At 35.0% G+C, this 20,519-nt stretch overlaps 2 protein-coding genes, 1 long non-coding RNA gene and 1 other non-coding gene across 5 annotated transcripts; 2 read left to right on the top strand and 2 right to left on the bottom strand.

The window, feature by feature from the left end:
* Window positions 1–4,268: 4,268 nt before the first annotated feature.
* Window positions 4,269–4,342, bottom strand: TRNAN-GUU (transfer RNA asparagine (anticodon GUU)). The gene has a single exon. It is a non-coding gene; the product is annotated as a tRNA-Asn (tRNA).
* On the top strand, window positions 4,297–6,245 carry LOC114724491 (uncharacterized). The gene is made up of 2 exons (XR_003738316.1): window positions 4,297–4,940; window positions 5,054–6,245. It is a non-coding gene; the product is annotated as an uncharacterized LOC114724491 (long non-coding RNA).
* Window positions 6,246–8,485: 2,240 nt separating this feature from the next.
* On the top strand, window positions 8,486–13,525 carry LOC114724456 (UDP-N-acetylglucosamine--dolichyl-phosphate N-acetylglucosaminephosphotransferase). Its single transcript, XM_028910805.1, has 11 exons — window positions 8,486–8,857; window positions 10,606–10,693; window positions 10,814–10,905; window positions 11,023–11,141; window positions 11,224–11,339; window positions 11,415–11,542; window positions 11,633–11,719; window positions 12,218–12,278; window positions 12,380–12,420; window positions 12,519–12,639; window positions 13,184–13,525. The coding sequence occupies exons 1-11, from the start codon at window positions 8,505–8,507 to the stop codon at window positions 13,241–13,243; spliced, it is 1,266 nt and encodes a 421-aa protein (XP_028766638.1). The 5' UTR covers window positions 8,486–8,504; the 3' UTR covers window positions 13,244–13,525.
* A 529-nt stretch (window positions 13,526–14,054) lies between these two features.
* LOC114724457 (uncharacterized) lies at window positions 14,055–17,564 on the bottom strand. 2 transcript variants are annotated; one of them, XM_028910807.1, is made up of 2 exons: window positions 16,984–17,564; window positions 14,055–15,708 (listed from the first exon to the last, which is right to left on the bottom strand). In XM_028910807.1, exons 1-2 carry the CDS (start codon window positions 17,066–17,068, stop codon window positions 14,558–14,560), a joined length of 1,236 nt encoding a protein of 411 aa, XP_028766640.1. In that variant the 5' UTR covers window positions 17,069–17,564; the 3' UTR covers window positions 14,055–14,557. The 2 variants fall into 2 exon arrangements, with proteins under 2 accessions (XP_028766640.1, XP_028766639.1); XM_028910806.1 differs by having other exon boundaries at window positions 14,055–15,711; window positions 16,984–17,563.
* Between the last annotated feature and the right edge of the window lie 2,955 nt (window positions 17,565–20,519).

The raw sequence follows: 20,519 nt of genomic DNA, 5'->3' as shown, positions 1-20,519 counted from the left end.
CAAAAAAGAAAGAAAGAAAGAAAGAGAAAGTGGAGTTTTTTCAATGCATGGGCTGGGTACCCTTTGGAGCATCAACCTTTTATTACAGGGAGGGGTTAATTTGTTTTCTGGCTTTGGCGCAGGTCTCTTGGAGAGGTGAAAGATTTCCTTTTTGGCTACCTACAGCTTCGTAATGGTTTTGAGTCTGTTACTCTTAACACAACCATTGTTTGTTGTTGAAAAGTAGGTTTTGTTAGTTTGTTGTTGTGAGAATTTTTTTATTATATACTTTGTCGTTTTTTTTTTTCGGTAGATGCTGCATTTATGATGATTGTTTAACTGTACTTGTTAATTGATTGATACTTTATCTTTCATTTGCTTTCCAAATGCATTGTCTGGTATCAATCTTGATTCATGTCAGGAAGTGCATCTCTAACATTAATTTTTCTTTTATCTTGCATGGTGAGTGTTGCGAATTTTGAAATTTTTTGGCTTTTCAAGAATAACTTGCTTGTTCGCAACAAAATCTCCAGGTATTGTGGTTTTCGCTCTTAATTACTTTGGATGGAGGTAACAATTTTCTTATGATTTGAAGTTGTTCTTCCTACACTCCTGTTCCAAGAATCCAAGTCCGTGAATTTGAACCTCGATGCTTGCATTATTCTATGACTTGGCTATTGCTAGAGTGTTCGTGATAAATACTGACTTATTTCTCGAGAGGGACAAATGCCGTCCCAGGATTTTTATTAAAAGAAACTCATGACTACGCCAAAAAGAAATTCTCCTCGAAAGAGGAAAAACATCTTTATAATTGTTGGACGGAAATGGTCGCGAATGTCTAATTTTTGGGCCAGAATCTCTATCGTTGTCTTCTTGGTTCTTATCTTACTCACCCTATTGATAAATGAATCATCTGGTGATGGCTTTTCAATTCCAAAAGCTGAAAGTTTGCAGGAGGAAGTTACAGAACAGCCTTGCCCTTCAGTGCTCCCACTTTTTCCGTTTCTTACTACTTTGACCTTATAATTATTTATCTCTGAACAAGTAAGCAATACTGATGGTTTTATTTTTAAAGTCTGACTAATCAATCTAAGCAAGAGTTGGTGAATTCCCTTTCCAAGAATATTTGCATTCCTTTTTGGTAAGCGATATGATGGAGCAATTCTCAAGTTCCATTAGTCAATTATGTTTACAAAAATTTTTCATTTTTGTAATGGCGATACTATTAATTGTAGTCCATGATGAAGTCAATGACCAGAACCATTTTGTGCACTCTTTATTCATATTTCAGTGCTTATTTGCTTACCTCAGTAAGCATACATGAAAATTGAAGGAGTAAGTGATGACTATATGTTTAATTGTTGGCTACAGCTGAAGCAATTGTGCCTTTTGATATTGATATATGTTCCTTATCTTTCTACTTGCATTTCCTTTGTCTCCTCCGTGCTAACGTTTTTCTTGAAATGTTTCCTATAATCCCATTCGTAGGTTGACCGTGCTATTACAGAAGTCAGTCTTGATGGCAAAGAAGACTCAGCCAATGTGGTGTAGTTTATTACGGTATCATTGAGATTCATTTCTTCACAATTTTCATTGCTGCCCTTTTTCTTGAATGTACTATATTTAACTCTTGCAAAAGATGTTTGAAGAGCTTGTCACCTTTCTTTCGATCCTCTTTCTTGAAAGGTGGAATCCTGAAGTCGGAATGAAATATTTACATTTACAACTATCAACTGTTTAATGAGCCTAAGTTAGAATTGAAGCTAGCAGATTAAGGAACCTCTTGTCGGTGGCTTTACTTCTCTGCTGATGGATCGCTTCGAGGTCTTGGGTGCGCTTATCCTTTCCTAGTGCTTTGCATTCTGTTTGCTTGTACATCCAAGTAAAATTAATTTGATATTTTATGATGTTTTATCAATAAACAGAGATGCATGCCCAGAATAAGGAGAATGTGGTTCTGTTTTTTTGGGGTTAATTACTTGAAACTAAGTGTGAGACACTCGATCACAGGAAGCTTCACACAAGACTAAGGACTTTCCAGGTACAAAACCTCTATTTTATGCTATCAAATTTGCAAGCAGTGGCTTAATTTTGAAATTTGACATTGCTTAATAACTTCCCAATTATTTGAATGGACAGTCATCCTCCTCCATTCTTTTTCTCACCGTTTCTTGAATTATCAGTGTGTCTTCATACTCAAGGAGCCAATAAGTTCCTGCATTCAGAGAAACCACAACCTTCCGAAGCATTGGTGTTATTCATGAGAGGGCCAATGAACTCAAGGTAATCTTCTTTTTTTTTTCTCTTTTTTTCCCTGGGAATAGAAACTGATGCTCGTTTCAACTAAGGAAACATCAAACAATATAAAACCGATTTTTCATCATTCGCCCCCTTTTCCAAGGGCAGAAATGATAAAAGAGACAAAAATGATGAATCATCAATTTAATACGGGGGCGAATAAATTGATTAATACTCCCTCCGTTCCTTATTATAAGAGACAAATAACCGAAGTACGTTGATTAAAAAAACAGTTAAAATTAGTTAAGAACAATTAATGTGTAAAAAGTATAATTTTTTTCCAAAAATACCCTCATTAATAAGGAGAGAGAGCATGAGAGAGAACAATTAAATTATTAAAAGAAAGAGAAGTGGGAGGGAGAGAGAGTGTGAGTTGGAGATAATAAATATGGGTAATATAGTAAATCAACACAAAAAAGTAGAGACAACTTGTAAGTGTCTCTTATATATAGGAACATGCCATAAGTATCAAATGTCTCTTATAATAAGGAACGGAGGGAATACTACCTAAAATCCTTAATATAATACTTTAAAGCATTTATGTTTTTTTAATACTAATTTGCCTTATTTATAAACTGATGTACCACCTCTGGTTCTTAACATAAGAACTAAGGCTTGTTTGGAATGGTTTACAAGTAGTTTTTTAATCGTGATTTATGAAATATGAGATAAATATATGAGAGGAGTTTTATCTTAGTTTACGTAAAATGTACTTATAAGTGATTTTAAATGCTAATCTAAACAGGGCCCTAGTTGACTAACTTGAGTTGATTAAAAAAATTAGTTAAATTAGTTATTTATAATATATAGGTAAATCTTTTTTAAAATACCCTTGCTAGTAATGTGTATTAACTAGAATTAATATGAAACTTTTAACATATATAACTACTATAAGGATTACCTTAGAAAAAATAAATATATATAAGAGACAAAGTAGATTAAGGTCTTATATTTAAGATTAAATTAAATATAAAACTAGCTCTTACATGAAGGACGGGAAGTAGTGTAATCTAATGATATATATAAATATTTCAAAAAGATAATAACATATATTATAATTAAATCATTTATTTAGTTTTTTTTAATCTATTCAAATTAGTCAATTATGTTTTATATTAAAACTGGAGGTGGTATAATTTATGTTTTAGTGTTAGTCTTGTATGCTATGGTAATAAATTTTCTTTTCACTCAAAAATTCATCTACCATTATCCTTTACTATACTCCTCCGATTCTAAATATAAGACCCTTATATATATTAGTATAAGGATCATATATTTAAGGCCGGAGGAGTATCATCTTCTCACCTCAGCCAACTCGTGACTTTCATTGCGGTCTTCTCATCCAACCAACCCCATCAAACCACCTTGCCAAATATTGGAAAATATATTTCTCTTAAATTATTTTTAAGTCTACACAAATATAAAAAAAAAAAAATTTCAACTTATCATTTAATTATTCCTTTTTATTTGAATTTATTTTTATTATTTTATTTTAAAAAATATTTTTAGGCATATAAAATTATTTGATTTTAAAATATATAAATATGAAAAATATATTTTTCAAACATTTTTACTTGAAAAATACTCTGATAGTATTTATTTTTGTATGGTTTTGTTATAACTCATAACATGAAATATAACATAAATCAGGGTATAAGCATTGTGAGTCTGGGACATCTGCTCTATTTTTTTCCTCCATATGTTTTCTCAGGAAGAATACAAATATTATTTCTTGAATTTTTTTCTATTTTCTTTTATTCTCTTTCTTTTTCTAAATTTTCCTCTCCACTCAAATAGAGGATAAACATTTTTAAAGCACCGCCTCGTCACATGGCCTGTGTTTTTTATTTTAGAAAATGGAGAGTAGAACCGCTCGCATGACCTGTTATGTTGTAAAGATAAGTATTTTGACCATTGTTGTGTATTTCAAAAATCGTTTAGTAGAACCGTTCGCGCGGCCTGTTCTATTGGAGAGAAAAGCATAAAAAATTCGCTAGAAGGAGGGCTTGAACCTCCGACCTTGTGGTTAACAGCCACACGCTCTAACCAACTGAGCTATTCCAGCAGTCGAGTGGGGTAGTCTCTTACTAATATGAAATCTATCAGGAATTTAGTGAGCTATTCCACCGCCTATTTGAGAATTGAGAGGCTTGGGTTTAGGGTTGGTTTGGATTTTTGTCCGTCGGATTTAAAATTCTCTGAACTTTCGATTCACTGGGGTTGAACCATGTTGTGGACGTTTCGGAGTTTCTCTTTTCTAGGTGCGAATCGTGCCTGGGCTTCGTCGTTGTTAATTTTGGTGATGGTAAATTCCGAGTGAAATTATGTTTTCTGTTACCGCCGAATTGACCTTGGATGGGCATATCTGAATCTTGGGATCTGCCGTCACGTTGTCGCATTGTGCTTTTTATTTAGGATTATGCATGCGAGAAAGTGAGATAGAAAGCAGTGTGGTATTTTAGCGTTACTCGTGATACTATAAATAATAAGCTGTAACAGTTTCTCATTGTGCATGGCACACTAATGATAGATCATAAAATTGAATTTTGATGGTCTCCTCTTTCTAGTGCCAGATGTTTATCACAATAAGCACCTGCGCTGATTGAGAGTATAATCTGCTATTAATCTCCTATCTTAATGTTATGGGTGTTTCAGTGTGGAAGGTAAGGTTCCTTTGCCCAATGCATGTTAAGTTTTAGAATCCATTCTGGTGAGTAAAGGTGGTTTTCACATTTGTGCTTTAGTTCTGAGCAAGTTTAACTTCTCGTGGTCCCAGTTGATCTGGCAGAAATTAGAATATGAAGATGCGCCTTTTCACTTGGAAAAACTAAACCATGTATTTGCTGAGCAGAAACGCAGCTTAATTCGTATTTAGACTCCCATAGCAAGTTCATTTGCTTGAAGCTTGTCCTTTGTTCGTTGGCTTCCCTGTGTATGTTACCGTGGTAAGTTCTTTTCAGAACCCCGTTTGTTATTATTTAGAGTTTGAGGGAATTTAATGTTTCCAGATCTGGGTTTACAAGAGCTGCTGAAGCAAGTTTATGAAAGGACAATTTGCTTAAAATGTGTTAGAATAGACATTCATTTAGGACGACCACATCAGCAATATGCCAACAGGTTGTAAGTTAAAATCAGAAGACTAAAGACTTAAGCCATATAGTAGCAATGTTCAAATTTTCCTCCGAGGTATGTGGGAATGCATTTTGTTAGACACGTGATGAATCTATCGTTCATATTTTTATTTTGCAATCTAGTAGCAATCTAGTTCACCTCTCCTTACTCCTTCAGAGTTGACCAAAGGCATCCTAAAAATATCTGACAGTGGTTACAGATTAGGTTTGCTTGATTGGATTGGATGGGATTCCTGTAGAATGTGAAGATTATACCACTCATTCTCCACATCTATAGCAAATTTGGTATTCCTAGAATAAGCCAATATTTCAAAGTAAGCAGAGTTTCCTGTTGGATGTTTTGAATATGGCTTGCCAATGCGTCCTAAATCTAATAATGCCCTTTTTACTTCTGATCACCCTGTCTATGGAATCAGTTCAACTTATCTTAAGAGATCCTTTAAATTTTCCCTTTTCTGTAAGTTTTTACAGCATTTTCTAAGCACTAACTGTTCAGAGAGAAGGAAAGATAGCTTCATCTATGTATAAATATCAGATCCTATCATGGGCTATGTAGATAATATTGAAGGGATTCAGCTAATGGGTCTGGGGCCGGGTTCTCACAAACTAGTGGGAGGATTTTTTGTTAAATGCAGGTCCTTTGTTAGGATGAGTAGATCAAGCAAAACAAGGAACGAGTTGCTAATTTCAATGTGTTGACTTTAGCTTCTAATACGTTGGGATGTAGAAGCTATTGATTTGTTTTCAAAGACAAATTAGTTCATTATTTGGGTAGTGGGTATTTTTATGTTTGACTTTATCTTGATAATTTTTCTCCTCTTGCAAGTCTTTTATTTATGAGAAAACTGTTGCTAGTTTCATAGTTCTCTGGGGGAGGTTAAAGTTCTTGATATCTTGCTAATTTGATTTTTCTACAAAGATTTTTCGTTCATACGCAATATTTTTGAGCCAAATTCATCACTTTTCTTCTGAAGTTCCTTCTGGATACAAAGTCAGCTACACAATTGTACTAATTAAAAAAAATTCAAATTATAGGTAATATGATTTACTGTAAATTTTATAAATATATTGATAAATTTATATTATCTCTTTCACAATATTATACCTGCATAATCAATCTTCAATGTCTTGATAAAAAAATTAAATAATTTGACTATTCGTAATGATGAAGAAACGACTGGACTACGAAAATACTTTTTTTTTTTCAGCCATCAAAACAAGGAAGCACTTCATAAATCATGATATTGTGGTTATAAATACAACAATTTCCAATAAATTTTAATGTTTTATATTTCTCTGATTTTAAAGATAAAAGTTAGTTAAGCAATTGATTTTAAATCTAAATATAAAACTTTAATTTACTTTTTTTCTGATATTTATCATTTTTTTAAATTAAGGATTTGAGGTTTTTTTTTTTTGCCATCACTCATAAACACATAATTTAGTGTTATGGGAGAATTTTTTTAAAAAAAATTGGGTCATACTTATTGAAATTTGAAACTAAGTAATTTATTCAGTTTTTTTTTTCAATTTACTAAATTAATAAAATAACTTTTATATCAAAAAACAAAACAAAGGAGTATGAATTTACAATTTTAATTCATAGGTTTATTCTTGCAACTCTTTTGATATAATGTATAAAGTCATGATATAAAGTACTTCTTTCAGTCTTTAATATAAGAACTAGTTGATTAATTTCAATAAATTAAGAAAATCTATTTAGTTAATTATTTGTAACAAATATGATTTGAATTCTTTAAATTATTTTTACTAATCATGTAATTAGTTAGAACTACCATTTGATAGAATTTTTAATATATGAAATTATCGCAAGAATTATTTTAGAAAAATAAATAAATATGATAGACAAAATGAATTAGATTCTTATATTTATAACTAAACTGAAAATCAAACAAACTCTTGTATTAAGAATAAGAGGTAATGTGGCAGTGCAAGTGCTTTGACCAATCAAGATTCCGAATCGAAATGCTGGTCAATTTTCTAGGTATTCAATGTTCCAGCTGTACAACTTCTACTCCCGTGCTTCCCTTCTTAGATCTTACATCAATTTTCGCGGTTTTTTTGGTCGAAAATTCATTTAAGTGTTTAGATGGAAAAAAGTGTTTTTAAGAAATATTTTTTAAAAAAATCAAGATAAAATTTTTCTTATATACTTACATTTTATATGTCATAAAATTACTTTTAAAATTATGATTTAGTTTTACTTAAATACTTCCTTAACAAAAGATCGAAAAGCAATCACATTTACTATAGATTTCATAGATGTATATTTTTCATCCTAAAGCTTAAAAAAAAAAGGAAATAAATAAAGCCAGCAATTTGATTTTTTGAGAAAAATTATTTGCTTCCAGGGCTCCTTCAGATCATAAAAGATATGATCCTACGAGGGGCATAGCTGTTTCATCGTCTGCATTAAACTTCCTCGTGCCGCTCGAACAATTTGGTAAACCTGATCAATTAAATATCGCCTGACTGCTATATATAAGCTTCACGAACATGCGTCTGATTCAAAATATAAATTTTATTTTTGAGTTTCTCTGCATATTTATTATTTTTCTTCTTATTTTAATTGACTGTATTTAGTACTCACATTTGTATTTAGTACTATTTCACATTTCACATTAATATTACTTCCATATATTCTATTTTATCATTTTTTTTATGTATTGACTCTTATTTACTCTCTTAATAAATAAAGACAAATTTTTTTAAAAAAAAGATGCATTTCTAACCTATTATTAAAATTAACTAATTTTAACTGATAATTTATTAAACGTGATTAAGTTATTTAAAGCTTATATATAGGGCAAGAAGAAGTATATTTCAAATTTGTTAAACGCAAATTCAAGATAAATCGTAATCCTCTCTTGAGATCTATCCAAAATAAATTTAGAGTTTAAAATCTGAAAAACAATTTAAGAATTTGAAATTAAAGCTTGATTCTGGGAATTCCACGCGGACAATATTGGTGAGGTGGCATTCTTAGATTGGTGGTGTGACGAATAAACCTTCAGCGTCGCCGTTGCATCCATAGAAGAAAGGCGCCCACCGTGGAAAGCTCGGGGGAACAGAGTTATGGCTCCTCGGAAGAGACTTTCAAGTGACGCCTCCGCAGAAACCTCTGTGAAGGACAATGCACCGCGAAAACCCCAAGAGCCCGCCATTACTGAATCTCCAATTTCACCCCCAAAATGGGGCCTCGTTCTCAAGCTCTCTCTGTTCGTCATCCCTTACTTGTATCTCATCTTCTGCCATTACAACATTGAGCCAGAGCTTAGGAGATCCATCCTCATCAATGCTGTGATGAGCCTTGCTGGGTTCTTTGTGACCGTCAAAATGATCCCCGTGGCGTCCAGATATGTTCTCAGGCGAAATCTGTTTGGCTATGATATCAATAAGAAGGGCACCGATCAGGGCACCGTCAAAGTGTGAGACTTTATTTCATTTTAACGACCGTGTAGATTAATGAAGTGGCTAATTGGTGGATTTTGGTTTTCGATGCGTTTTCTGCATAATTAAGCGTCGGTTTAAATGTTTGGGCTTTTTAACCAAATTTGTGCACTAATGATCTTCTAGATTTGAGTTCAGGTGTAACTAAATTTCGGATCAAATCTCTAATTGGGTTTTGTTTGATATCTTTCATTCCGATTGAGTATGCTTTTCCTACACGTAATGATTCCACCCTCAGTCCTTTGTAATTCTGATATTAATGCAATTCGGTGCGAAATATGACTTCTCTCGGATCCTGCACTTCCTGTTCATTAATTATCAAACCGGTTTGATGAGTACTATATATCTCCTTTGGAAAATAGCTTTTGCTATGTTTGCGAATTGATGTGGACCTGCATCAAACCCCCCACGGGGTATTTTCTCAAGCCTCCTGTATCTTTTGTTCATGAGAAATAACATATGACCTTTTGTTACAGTTTTTTTTTTTTTTTTTGATAATGGTGTAATTATCCTTTGGTATTTATGATTTTATATTTAGATAACTGGAATAATTTCAGGATTTGATCAATAATTGACTGTAGGGAAATGTTAACCTCTCTGATACTTCAGTAGGGTTAGGATTTCTTAATAAAATTTCCTAGTAGTATGAATAGGCCAGTTTTTGAGTAAAAGAGCTATCCCTGAGTATTATCGATAAAAAGGATATATTGAGCTTCTGATAAATTTGTGATTTTTATCGATTTGTCTTCTTGTGCGACATGATTATTGGTTCTATTTGATTTTCTCTATTTAGAATATGGATTATAGATTATGGGAATACTTCTGTACTAAGATGGGAATCCATCAAATGAATCAATAATGTCATTTACTCTTGGTTTTATTTTTCCATGTGTTTTTCATTGAAGTTCGTAGAATTGGGACCTGCTCTTTTTCAACAGGAAATTCTATTTCAATTGTATACTTCCATGTGTGTAAGTTTGATCTCCCTTTTGTATGCCCGCTGGGTGAAATGCTTACACTGTTGCTTTCCATACAAAACACAAGCCATGCCATTTGAAACTATGACCATATAACTTGTTCAAAGTTTGTCCATTAAAGCTTTGGTGATTTTAATAGAAGGAAGTCAGGGACTTGTTGAAGGGTTGCTTGGGTAAGTTGGCTAGTTTGAGACATTAAATGACCTTAAGCCTGTGAGGTACGTAGAAAATGAAGAGAAAGTTGTATGAGTTTTCAGAATTTCCATCAGTTGGAAAGGATAGTGAGTATCTTCTCACCTCGTTAACTGATTCAGTTGAATAAGTTAGGAAAAAAATTGTTGAGGATGTTTTGAGTAGATGGCACATAGAGATCTATATGTTCCTGTGTGGAAGGGTGAGGTAATGCAAGAAGGATTATTGAAATGGATGGAATTGAGATTTATATTGAATAATGGTGCAGGTCGTTAAAAAAATTAGATGCAAAGGGTTCAGCAGGGCCTCAGGTGGAATTATTAGGAAATATTGTTGTAAGTGTATATGCTTGTGAAGGTTCCTATCAGCAATCCAAACTAGGGATAGTATATAGTTGCTTTTTGCATTATAAGTTGATTTAGTAAGCATTTGACCTAGTGTTTCCCAAGCTTGTTGTGGTAAAGTCAAATCCAATATGAGGGACAGAGCACTGTTAGCAAGCTATATGCGACCTATATTTTTCGTTTTGGTTGACAATGTCACTATTTTCTATGTAGGCCTGAGTCATTGGGCATAGTCGTTGGCATAGTCTTCTTGGTCTTGGCAATCTTATTTCAATACTTCAACTTCACAGCAGATTCAAATGTAAGTATTATTTATTATTTCTGAGCAAGGTATTTGACTATTTAGTTTAGCTCCAACATTTTGTGACTGGTACAAGTTCATGATTGAAGATTTGATTTACTAACTACTTTAATACTGCAGTGGCTTGTGGAATACAATGCAGCGTTAGCATCTATCTGCTTCATGATATTGCTTGGATTTGTTGATGATGTTCTTGATGTCCCGTGGAGAGTGTGAGTATATGATCTTTTAGTACCTTTTTTCCAGGGTTTGTGTTTGTCTCCAAGGATACACACACGCGCACCCATATTCTTATTGTTTTTGTTATGCAATGTGATTGGGACGAGCAGGAAATTACTACTTCCATCAATTGCGGCACTTCCTTTGTTAATGGCTTATGCTGGTCACACAACTATAGTTATACCGAAGCCACTTGCCCCACATATTGGGATAGAAATTTTGGATCTTGGTAAGCTTCCCTTGCCTTCCAAAGGGCACTAATACTAATTGCTTCATAGTTTCGCAATGTTGACCACTTATTCTTGTGGCAGGATGGATATATAAACTATATATGGGGCTCTTGGCTGTTTTTTGCACAAATTCCATCAATATTCATGCTGGAATAAATGGGCTTGAAGTTGGGCAGACAGTGGTTATTGCTTCAGCTGTAAGCATAGAAGCTTGTTAGATTAAATCAAATCTGTTTTGGCTGTGGAATATGATAGTTACTGTGGGTTTGCAGATCGTGATACACAATATTATGCAAATAGGAGGATCAACAGATCCTGAATATAAGCATGCACATGCATTCTCTATCTACCTAGTTCAGCCCTTACTAGCTACCTCTTTGGCTCTGCTTTCTTACAACTGGTATTTAATACTGTATCTTTATCGTTTTGTCTTCTCCTGCTTAATAAAAGAGTAATTTGCTGAATCAGGCTGTTGTCTTGCTCATTATAGGTATCCTTCCGCAGTTTTTGTTGGAGACACTTATACATACTTTGCTGGAATGACCATGGCTGTAGTTGGAATTTTAGGCCATTATAGGTATAACCTTGCACTTTTATTCTTCTCAAACAAAAGAAGCAATTTCTTTGCCTTCCCCATGTGTGTGTAAGGCTACCAAGGCATGATGAGTATGACTAAACTATACCGGGAATGTCATCAAAATTTGTAACTGTGGAAACTTAGATTCGTCCTTTTATGCTGGTCTGACTTGAATAAATTCTTCACTCAAAACTCATAGCCATACTTGGCTTCCAAGGGTGCTCTCATCTGTGAGGGCTAGAAGACATTTGCTGAGGGCACAAAGATTCAGTCAAGAAGTGGAATTTGGAATACTAATCACAAAATGCGAAAAGAGGAAAGCATGTTACGTGTAACAATGAACTTCCAAGTAAACTGAATTATCTATTTTGTTAGAAACAGGAAAGAGCAAGCAATTGAGTTCAAAGCATTCACATCTAGACCATTCTACCCAGATTTATCATCTTGTATCACTGTTGTTATCGAATACCTCATGATTAACTTTAATTTTTGATTCAGTGAAACGTTGTTGATCTTCTTCCTGCCTCAAGTGCTGAACTTTCTCTTGTCACTGCCCCAGGTTATTACACAATCTCTCTCTCTGTCCCTCTGTGTACTAAAAAATTGTTATAATTTAGAATTCCCCTAAATGTGTATGACATATGACATGCTTTTCTCCAGCTCTCTGGCTTTATTCCATGTCCCAGGCATCGCCTGCCGAGGTAGGCTTTGACAGCCTCTCCCTATTTTCATTGTGAGGACTTCTATTAGACATCCTGCTTGTATTTATCTGGTTGAAATCTGTGCATCTTCTGTCTAGGTTTGACCCTCAAACTGGATTGCTGACTGGGACAAATGACGGGACACTCGTTAATTTTTTCTTGAGACAGCTTGGGCGGAAGTCTGAAAAGTCACTTTGTATTTATCTTCTTGTTTTCCAGGTAGTTATTATCTTTTATTCTTTCCCCCTAGCTGCCCGCAACCCCACTATCCCCACCCTTCTCCCTTTCCTTTTTCCTTCTATTCTTCCAAGTTAAATTTGTGTCAAGTAGGATTTAAGCAAACCCTAGTGTTTCATTGGTCTTGCCTGGAAAATGTAATCCAGGCACATTGGCATGGGGAAATGGGTTATTCTGTTTACGGCTTATGTGCAAAAACTGACCCAAACTTGATTAGAGGTCTTTTGTTTCCTAGTCATGTTCAAGCTACTGATTTGGAAATGACGCTTAGGTCTCAAAAGGTTATTGAGAATGACATATAAGACCTAAATGCTTGATCTGCATCTGATACTCACACTTGCAACTACATGAAGTGATATTTGTAACTCTTTTTTCAGCAAAATTTTCTAAGTCTTAATTATCGTTTAATTAAAATTATTGAGGACGACATATATGACCTAAATTTTCACTTTTTTTCCTGCTTCAGTTAGAATTTTTGTGTGGTGTGGTATATTGTTCATAGCCCCTGTAACCCTCTTGTAAACAGGCTATTGCATGCTGCTTCTGTTTCGTGCTGAGATATTTCCTAGCTGGATGGTACAAATGATGCACAAAGTTTTATCCATGGGAACAACGGTAGATGCTCAGATTTGTTGTATAATCATTCTTGTAGAAAAACTGTATCGAGGAATATAGTTTTTTAAGATGAGGGAATGCCTTTTTTTCACAATTTATTTTGGTTTCATTTGAGTCATGAACCTTGTATACACTGAATTCAATACACTAACAGCGCTGTTCTCTTGGGATACCTTGAAGAACCAAAATTTTGTATATGCTCATTGAAATGAAGAGTTTGAGGAAAGAAAAAGTTGATTAGATTGTTGCACTATCCTATGTTAGCGTGATTAGATTGTTGCACTATCCTATGTTAGCAACGATACAGCTCTTATTCGGAGATTGAAAATTGCTCTCTAGTTCATGAAGTTTCCTGAGTTCTTTGGTAGGAGTCGGAAATATAACCTCTCTGAATTTTAACTGTCTAATATTGATGTAGAAATCAGCATCAATATCAATATCAATACTAAATTGAAATCTCGGGTTTTTATCAAAATTTATGACTTAGACAGACTGTCGCTGTGAATGAATTAGTTCTTACTCTCCCCTAGAAAACTACTTTTATTCTGCATATTAGGGAAATAAGAGTATCATCATAATGCTAATTAATCAATGCAGCTGCAAGATGCAGTTAAGAGAACTCAATGTGATGGTGATACTTGCCACTATTATCAATCCATTTTTAACAGTAACATTTCTCCACTATATTTCATTGTTCATACCCAGACTATCTTCACCATTTAAACTTTTAAAAATAGAGTTTCTGTGAATTCTTGCATGCTCGCGTGGGCAAACAGCTTTACTTGTGTGGGTGCCAATGCATTGGATAGCAACAGATAAATAGTTTAGCAGAGAGGGAATAAACAGGTAGCAAAGATTCAATGAGGCTGGAACGAACGATTCAGCTATACGAAAATATATCAACGAACAATTCACCTATCAACAAAAGCTTTCTTTTTCTTCTCTCTCCCTCCTCCCACAAAACAACAAAAAAAACCCTTTCGGCCTTTGGATGGGCAGATCGACGACACGAGCTTTGGATGCTGCCATAAATTCAGGAATAAGAGCTCTCTATCTTTAAACTTACCTAAGAACGCGACCCTTTCAGCTAAGAAAAGGACATATTCATATCCTAGAACGGCTATCTTCAGATACGATGTGAAAACGGAAAATGAAAATGTTGACTCTCCTCAAAATCCTATCATATTTACCAAATATTCCCGAAACAGCAACTTACTAACTCAAATAGGCTCTTTCCAGCTTAAATCCATGGGATTCCTTGCAGTCCAATCTCTTTCTTTGATCCTCACTTTGTCCTCACTTCCCACCTACCAGTGACCATGTTGTCCCCATAAGAACGGCCATAAGCAAAACCACCCCTCCTTCCCCTGTTGTTTCTCCTTCCTCTACCACCCATCTGATTCTCATTACCATGACAAGCACTGGTCCGAAAGCCACTTTGCTGTCTGAAAGCCACTTTTTCTCTCCTCTTGTTGCCCCCATCAAAGCTTCCCCAATTCCCACTACCTCTTCCTTTGCCAGTTTTCTGAAAACCAATTTGTTGTCCATCCTTCCATCGCCAGGAATCATTCTCTTGGTTCACCCATTCAGATACCTTCGCAGGTTCTTGAGGGACACAGTACTGTTCCCAGGAGCCTTCACCAGTATCAGCTTCCCCCCATCCGGTGCTGCAATTTACCCCACCATATGCATTCAGGTCAGAATCCCAACCTTGAGGAGGAGGAAAATGATTATCTTTAGGTAAGTTTGTCTCAGGTTCCCGACATCCAGTTACTCCACTATTTACATTCGGGCGACATCCAGTTACTCCACTATTTACATTCGGGTTGGGATCCCCCCACCCAGTAGGAGGAGGAACAGGTATATTACCCTGAAGTAGACCACTATTTACATTCAGACTGGGATCCCCATATCCAGTGCACTTATCTGCCTGGCTATGTACATTCACATCGGAATCCCCCCAAACTGGAGGCTGCTGGGTGTCAGCTTCCCTCCTACCTGTTGGCGAAATTTCATCTTCCCCCCAACCTGTAGGCACTATGGCTTCAGCTTCCCCCCATCCTGTGCAGAAAAATGATGGGTCCAAGAGGTGAGAACCATCAAGAATAACAACTTCATCGTTAGTTTTGTCACCGGGAGCTTGTTCTCGTTCCAAGTCCAGAATTAGCTCAGGGTCGACAGTCGAATTCCAATCCACATTGTCAATGTGCATTTCAGGGTCAGGCAAAGATAGATCGCAGGGAAGGCCATTGATCTCTGCCCAAAACTTCTTTTTAGCATTGTCAAATGCCTCTTTACCAGCAGAATCATCCCACTTCACCACATTGTCATGTAGATATATATACTTCTTGGTTTCTACCACCTTTGGCCATGGAACTGAACCAATTACAGCACAAAATTTCTTTTCCCATACAGGTACTGTCGCCTGCCACCTGTCTGCTGCATATCAAGAAAAATACAACTGTCTGTTCAATTAAATGCATGAAAGGACCTAGGATCATGCTAGAACAAGACAGAAGAGAAGTATGTCTTAGAGACAGTCGAGAAATAAAGCAAATTTAGTTATCGTACAGCTTTATCTAAAACCTCATCGATGTCCATTTTGTTCTCCGCGTGTAGCCAAAAGATTTGTCTCATAGATACCTATTTAGATGGTAATTTTGAGATGCATGTCACCGGGGGAAAAAAATGTGAGACGGTTTCTCCCCCATAGGTGACGCAAAATCGACAAAGCCATGACAGAGAACGTACAAAACATCAACTCACACAAGGCAATCTCATTATCTTAAAGATTTTTCTATATCCATAGCTCAATGGGGAAGTGATTAATTTCAAATGCATCATAGAAAGATCCAATTAACAGATAAGTTACTTTGACATTGCCAAAATCCAGAAGGCTTCGTTCCATAATATGACATGATCCAACATAAAAAAACAGCTCCAATGGAAATGTGTGCAACAATAAGCTTTGCCAATTTCAGGAAGCAGGGATCTCTATTTTACGGGCAACTGCATGGATAAATTAGGAGAAATTGACATACAAAATGGTAAGATCAAAATGATCAGTTCTTTACGTACAACTGCATGAATCAACCAGCAGAAATCAACATACGAAATGCAAATGAAGACCCCGGTAGCTTGAACCCTACCAGCCAGCAACCTAACTTGCAACAGGGCAGGATGTGCAGAACATAAACTAAATGAAGGAAAATCAGTTATCTTAAAGCAACTCCAGAGCAATAAATCAATGAAGTGGAAACCAATCAACCCAACGAACAAGCAAAGCATCTATTAGAAGAAACTGGAACCACAACCTACCAACCAAAGCAAAAGAAATGAAATTAAATTTCTCATCATAACCCCACCCGGCCCTTTAGAACTTGAGAGCCACACCCTAGTATATTAGATTATCAAGCTCTGCCCACAACAGACGCAATGGTTAAAGCCAGTCTACAGAAACATATGGCACAGAAAACCATAATCGCCCCATCAAACTTATGCTAAAAATTTTGAGGGGAACCTAACCTCCTAAGAAAACCAAGTAAAAAATTTCAAAGCAAGGTTACCATGTAACACAAACAAAAACCACGTCCAACAATTTCATCACTCACCCCACCATTACATGGCTTTTAAAAACAAAATAGTGTGAATGGGAACTAGCAGATACTCATGCAGCAGCTCTAAAAATAAAAACCACAAATATATACTAACCCAGAGGAGGCTTTCCGCTATATGATCTGTTCCACTGACCCACTTGATGACGACTGGCGTCTTCTTGTTTTCTCCAATTGGCCATCTCCAGAACCAAAAGAGAATACCCCCCAGAAGAGGAAAATGGACAGCGAGAAAAAAAACTAAGGAACAAGAACCCGAAAAGAGAAACAGGGACTATCAGACAGGGATATCAGAATTTTGCAGAAAGAAGAAGAATAGGAGGAAATTAAGAAGTGTATAGAGAAGGGAGAGCGTGGGGACCCCCCCGAAAGAGGAAACGCTCCGAGGAGTGAAGGAACGATTCCTCAGGGATTGCTTAAGAGAGATGCACATGGATGAAGGAAGAAAGGAGAAAGGATCAGTATTTATAGCCCATAGTATTGGGATTTACAACTATATCGGTGTTTCCTTATTCTAATTTGGTTCCCCCGGTGAGGTGTGAGGACCAAGTCCCTAGCTTGCTTCTTTCTTCCCCTTTTTGCTCTCAAAACCGCTTTTTTTCGTGAGGGCGAATACCAGGCGCTGACGATGACGCACTATGTGCCAAAATCGAAACGGTGTGTCTCGCACGCCTCTCCTCCTGTTCACCCCCCTTCGAAACAAACAGCAATCGGTTACACACCGGACACCTCCTCTTTCTTTTCTTTCCCTTTTCTTTTCTCTTTAATTTTCATGAAACGCTTTTGCGCTTTTCTTTCTTGAGTCAATCACTGGCTGACCAGTGAATGCCAAGTGAAACTGATCACTGATGAGGCTGTTCAAACTAGCTAGGGATTCGTAAAGTTACAGGGATTAGGCGGATTAGCTTAGGAATGCACATCAACAGTCTGGATCGCAGGTTACAAGTTTTCAAATTCTTGGTAGAATCCTCAGTCCTGCGTTTTTTTCTTAGCTGTAAATTTTGATCTCAAAACCTGCGTCAGCTTCGTGGGCTCCATGGATGATGAGTTGTTCATGGATCCTAAATCTTCTTAATATAAATATAAGATCCATTTAAATTTATAAATTTTTTTGGGGTCATTTTTCATTTACTGGAAGAAAACTTACACACTCATCATCGTGTTAATTGAGTCGCAAATTTTATTTAAATCAAGATTTAAGGAAATGCTTGTCAGCCAAATAACTCCGCCTGATAAACTTTATTTTATAAAGCAATTCAGTTTAAATTAATAAATATATATGCAAACTGAATCATGTATTTGGGACTAACTAAAAAGCTCTCGTGTTTGAGATCAATTACCAATATGATTAGTGTCACCGTCAGTCAATGGTATTTATAGAACAGTTGATAATGCAGTTAGTTCCAAAATTGCCCAATAACATGTTCTCCTGGTTCACCACATAAACATCAAATTTTTGAAGGGGTTGGTTTTTTCGTATAATCATTTAATGCATATTTTATATTTTTGTCTCTAATTAATTTTGTAGCTCTTCCATCTCTTTTTTTCTGCTTATTACTCCTCCAGTTCTTAATATAAAATCCATTTAACTAATTTGATTATATTAAAGAAGTTAGATAAGTTAGTTAATCATAAGAAAAGTGACATATTTTTCCTAAAACACCATAATTATTTTTCTTAATACTTCATTCCCCTCTTCTACTTGATTATGGTTGAGGGAGTATTCATAGGGGTAATTTAGAGAAAATTGAGAAATATGAAAAATGGGTCTTATATTTAGGATTAAAACCAACTCAATAATTAGGTTCTATATTAAGGATCGGAGGAGTATTACTTTTTTGCCAATAACAATGATTACTTTCCTAATTTAATTCAATCACTGGTTGAACTCATGACAGTATTTGAATTTTCAACCATAGAATAGGCCAAGATATCTCTGCAATAAATTATGTAATTTAACATTAAATCGTATTAAACTTGCCTATTAAGCAGTTAATTCATAAGGCAAAAAAAAAAAACATGTAGTTCACACAAATATAATGCCACCAAGATGATTTATTAAAGATGTGTGTATATATATATATATATCTTCATTGTAGAGTTTGATAACAAAAAATAAAAATATTTAAATTTTTAACTAGGCATCATCAATACACAAATATTTTAGCCCGTGTCTTTTGTAATTTTGGTAACTTAAATTAGACGTACATCTGTTGAATTTATATTAATTATCTTTATTTTTTAGTTACACATTTGATTAGACTTGAAACTAATTTCTTTCGTATCTTGGACCGTTAAAGAATAGTTTTCCAAATAAGTACATTTTTAGAAATTTGAATTTGTGTTTTCCTCTTTACAAGAGTAGAACTACTACCACTTCAACTAATAGTTTATCCGTGCCTCTAGTCTTTATTTTATTATGTAATTGGACAAATTCTCACCCACCTTTAATATATATGCGCGTGTATCGTGTATTAAAGCGTATTCTATGCTCTGTCAATCATTTGATTTGCTCGACTAATATTTCATCCTTGCCTGATAATGAAAACTCTCATTGAGGTTAAAAAGGACAAAGTAATCCATTTTAAGTAGCGGTGTTCAAAATAGTCCCATTCTAATTCCAACATGTTGGGACAGGACAAAAAATAGAACTGGGACTAGGATGGGATGGTCCTATCCAATCCCCTCTCAATCTGTCGTGGTAGAATTTTTTTATTAGTATAATTATTAAACGTTAAAAACACAAAATGTTCAAAGCATATGTAATACAAAATATTCATATTTGCAGCTTTTAGCATATATGTAGTTAAATGGTTATTATTTATTTAGAGTTTTTATAGTTGCTTATAATTTTGGGAATAGTGAAAATGAATTTGAAGTTATTATATTACTAATTATTATTTATTTACTCTTTTATTTAAGGTGGCTAAACTCAAAAAAATAAAACAAAAAAATAAAAAGATGCTTATAGAGGACTAAGCACAAAGAACTAAAACCAGAAGGGGGAAAAATCCATTGCAATAGCTCAACCATAAAATAAAAATGTTTTACAAAAAAAAAGGAATGTCCCAATCCCATCCGTCCCGATTGGGACCAAGATAGCACTAGGACAGGACCAGACACGACAAATTTTCTGTCATGTCCCTGTTTATTAGGTTAGGACAAAACTAAGACAGGCTTGTCCTGGTTCCATCTCTAGTCCGGTCCCGTCATGTGTCGTAAATAGCCTTAGACTTTTATGTTGTCTCTTAACAATGTTCATGGTTAAATATTTAAATTACATTAAATGCCCCATTTAAGCTCGTATATATCCTGCATTAACACAGATAAATAAATAAAAGCATTATAATTTATTATTACTGCTAGAATCATGCATCCGTCGTGTAAATTACATTACTGCCAGTAAGCGGTGTGGCCGTGTAACTAGTACTTGAAAACAAATAATCTCTCAACAATCAATTTCACATCCACACATTTACAGCCAGTGCCTTAGTATTAATTTGGATAGGCAGTAGTGAACAAATGTAGTCTTAAATAATTGTTAGTATTTTAGTTAATTTTTGCTCATAAATTTGATTACATTCTAATTTTATTTATTGAAGCCACTCACTGTATAATCATCAAAAGGATATA

This window comes from Neltuma alba, unplaced genomic scaffold, assembly GCF_004799145.2.
Source record: "Neltuma alba isolate B1F8T4 unplaced genomic scaffold, ASM479914v2 tig00012190_pilon, whole genome shotgun sequence".
Lineage (NCBI taxonomy): Eukaryota > Viridiplantae > Streptophyta > Magnoliopsida > Fabales > Fabaceae > Neltuma > Neltuma alba.
Note: the sequence above shows the minus strand (reverse complement) of the source record. Positions and strands in the feature narration are given on the sequence as shown.

Bases quoted from the DNA above. Each gene is read 5' to 3' on its own strand.
- LOC114724457 (XM_028910806.1), bottom strand. From the start codon at position 17,068: ATGGCCAATTGGAGAAAACAAGAAGACGCCAGTCGTCATCAAGTGGGT. The intron at 15,712-16,983 runs GTTAGTATATAT...CTTGATATGCAG, and splicing joins TAGCGGAAAGCCTCCTCTGG to CAGACAGGTGGCAGGCGACA.
- LOC114724456 (XM_028910805.1), top strand. From the start codon at position 8,505: ATGGCTCCTCGGAAGAGACTTTCAAGTGACGCCTCCGCAGAAACCTCT. The intron at 8,858-10,605 runs GTGAGACTTTAT...TTTTCTATGTAG, and splicing joins GATCAGGGCACCGTCAAAGT to GCCTGAGTCATTGGGCATAG. The intron at 10,906-11,022 runs GTGAGTATATGA...TGGGACGAGCAG, and splicing joins CTTGATGTCCCGTGGAGAGT to GAAATTACTACTTCCATCAA.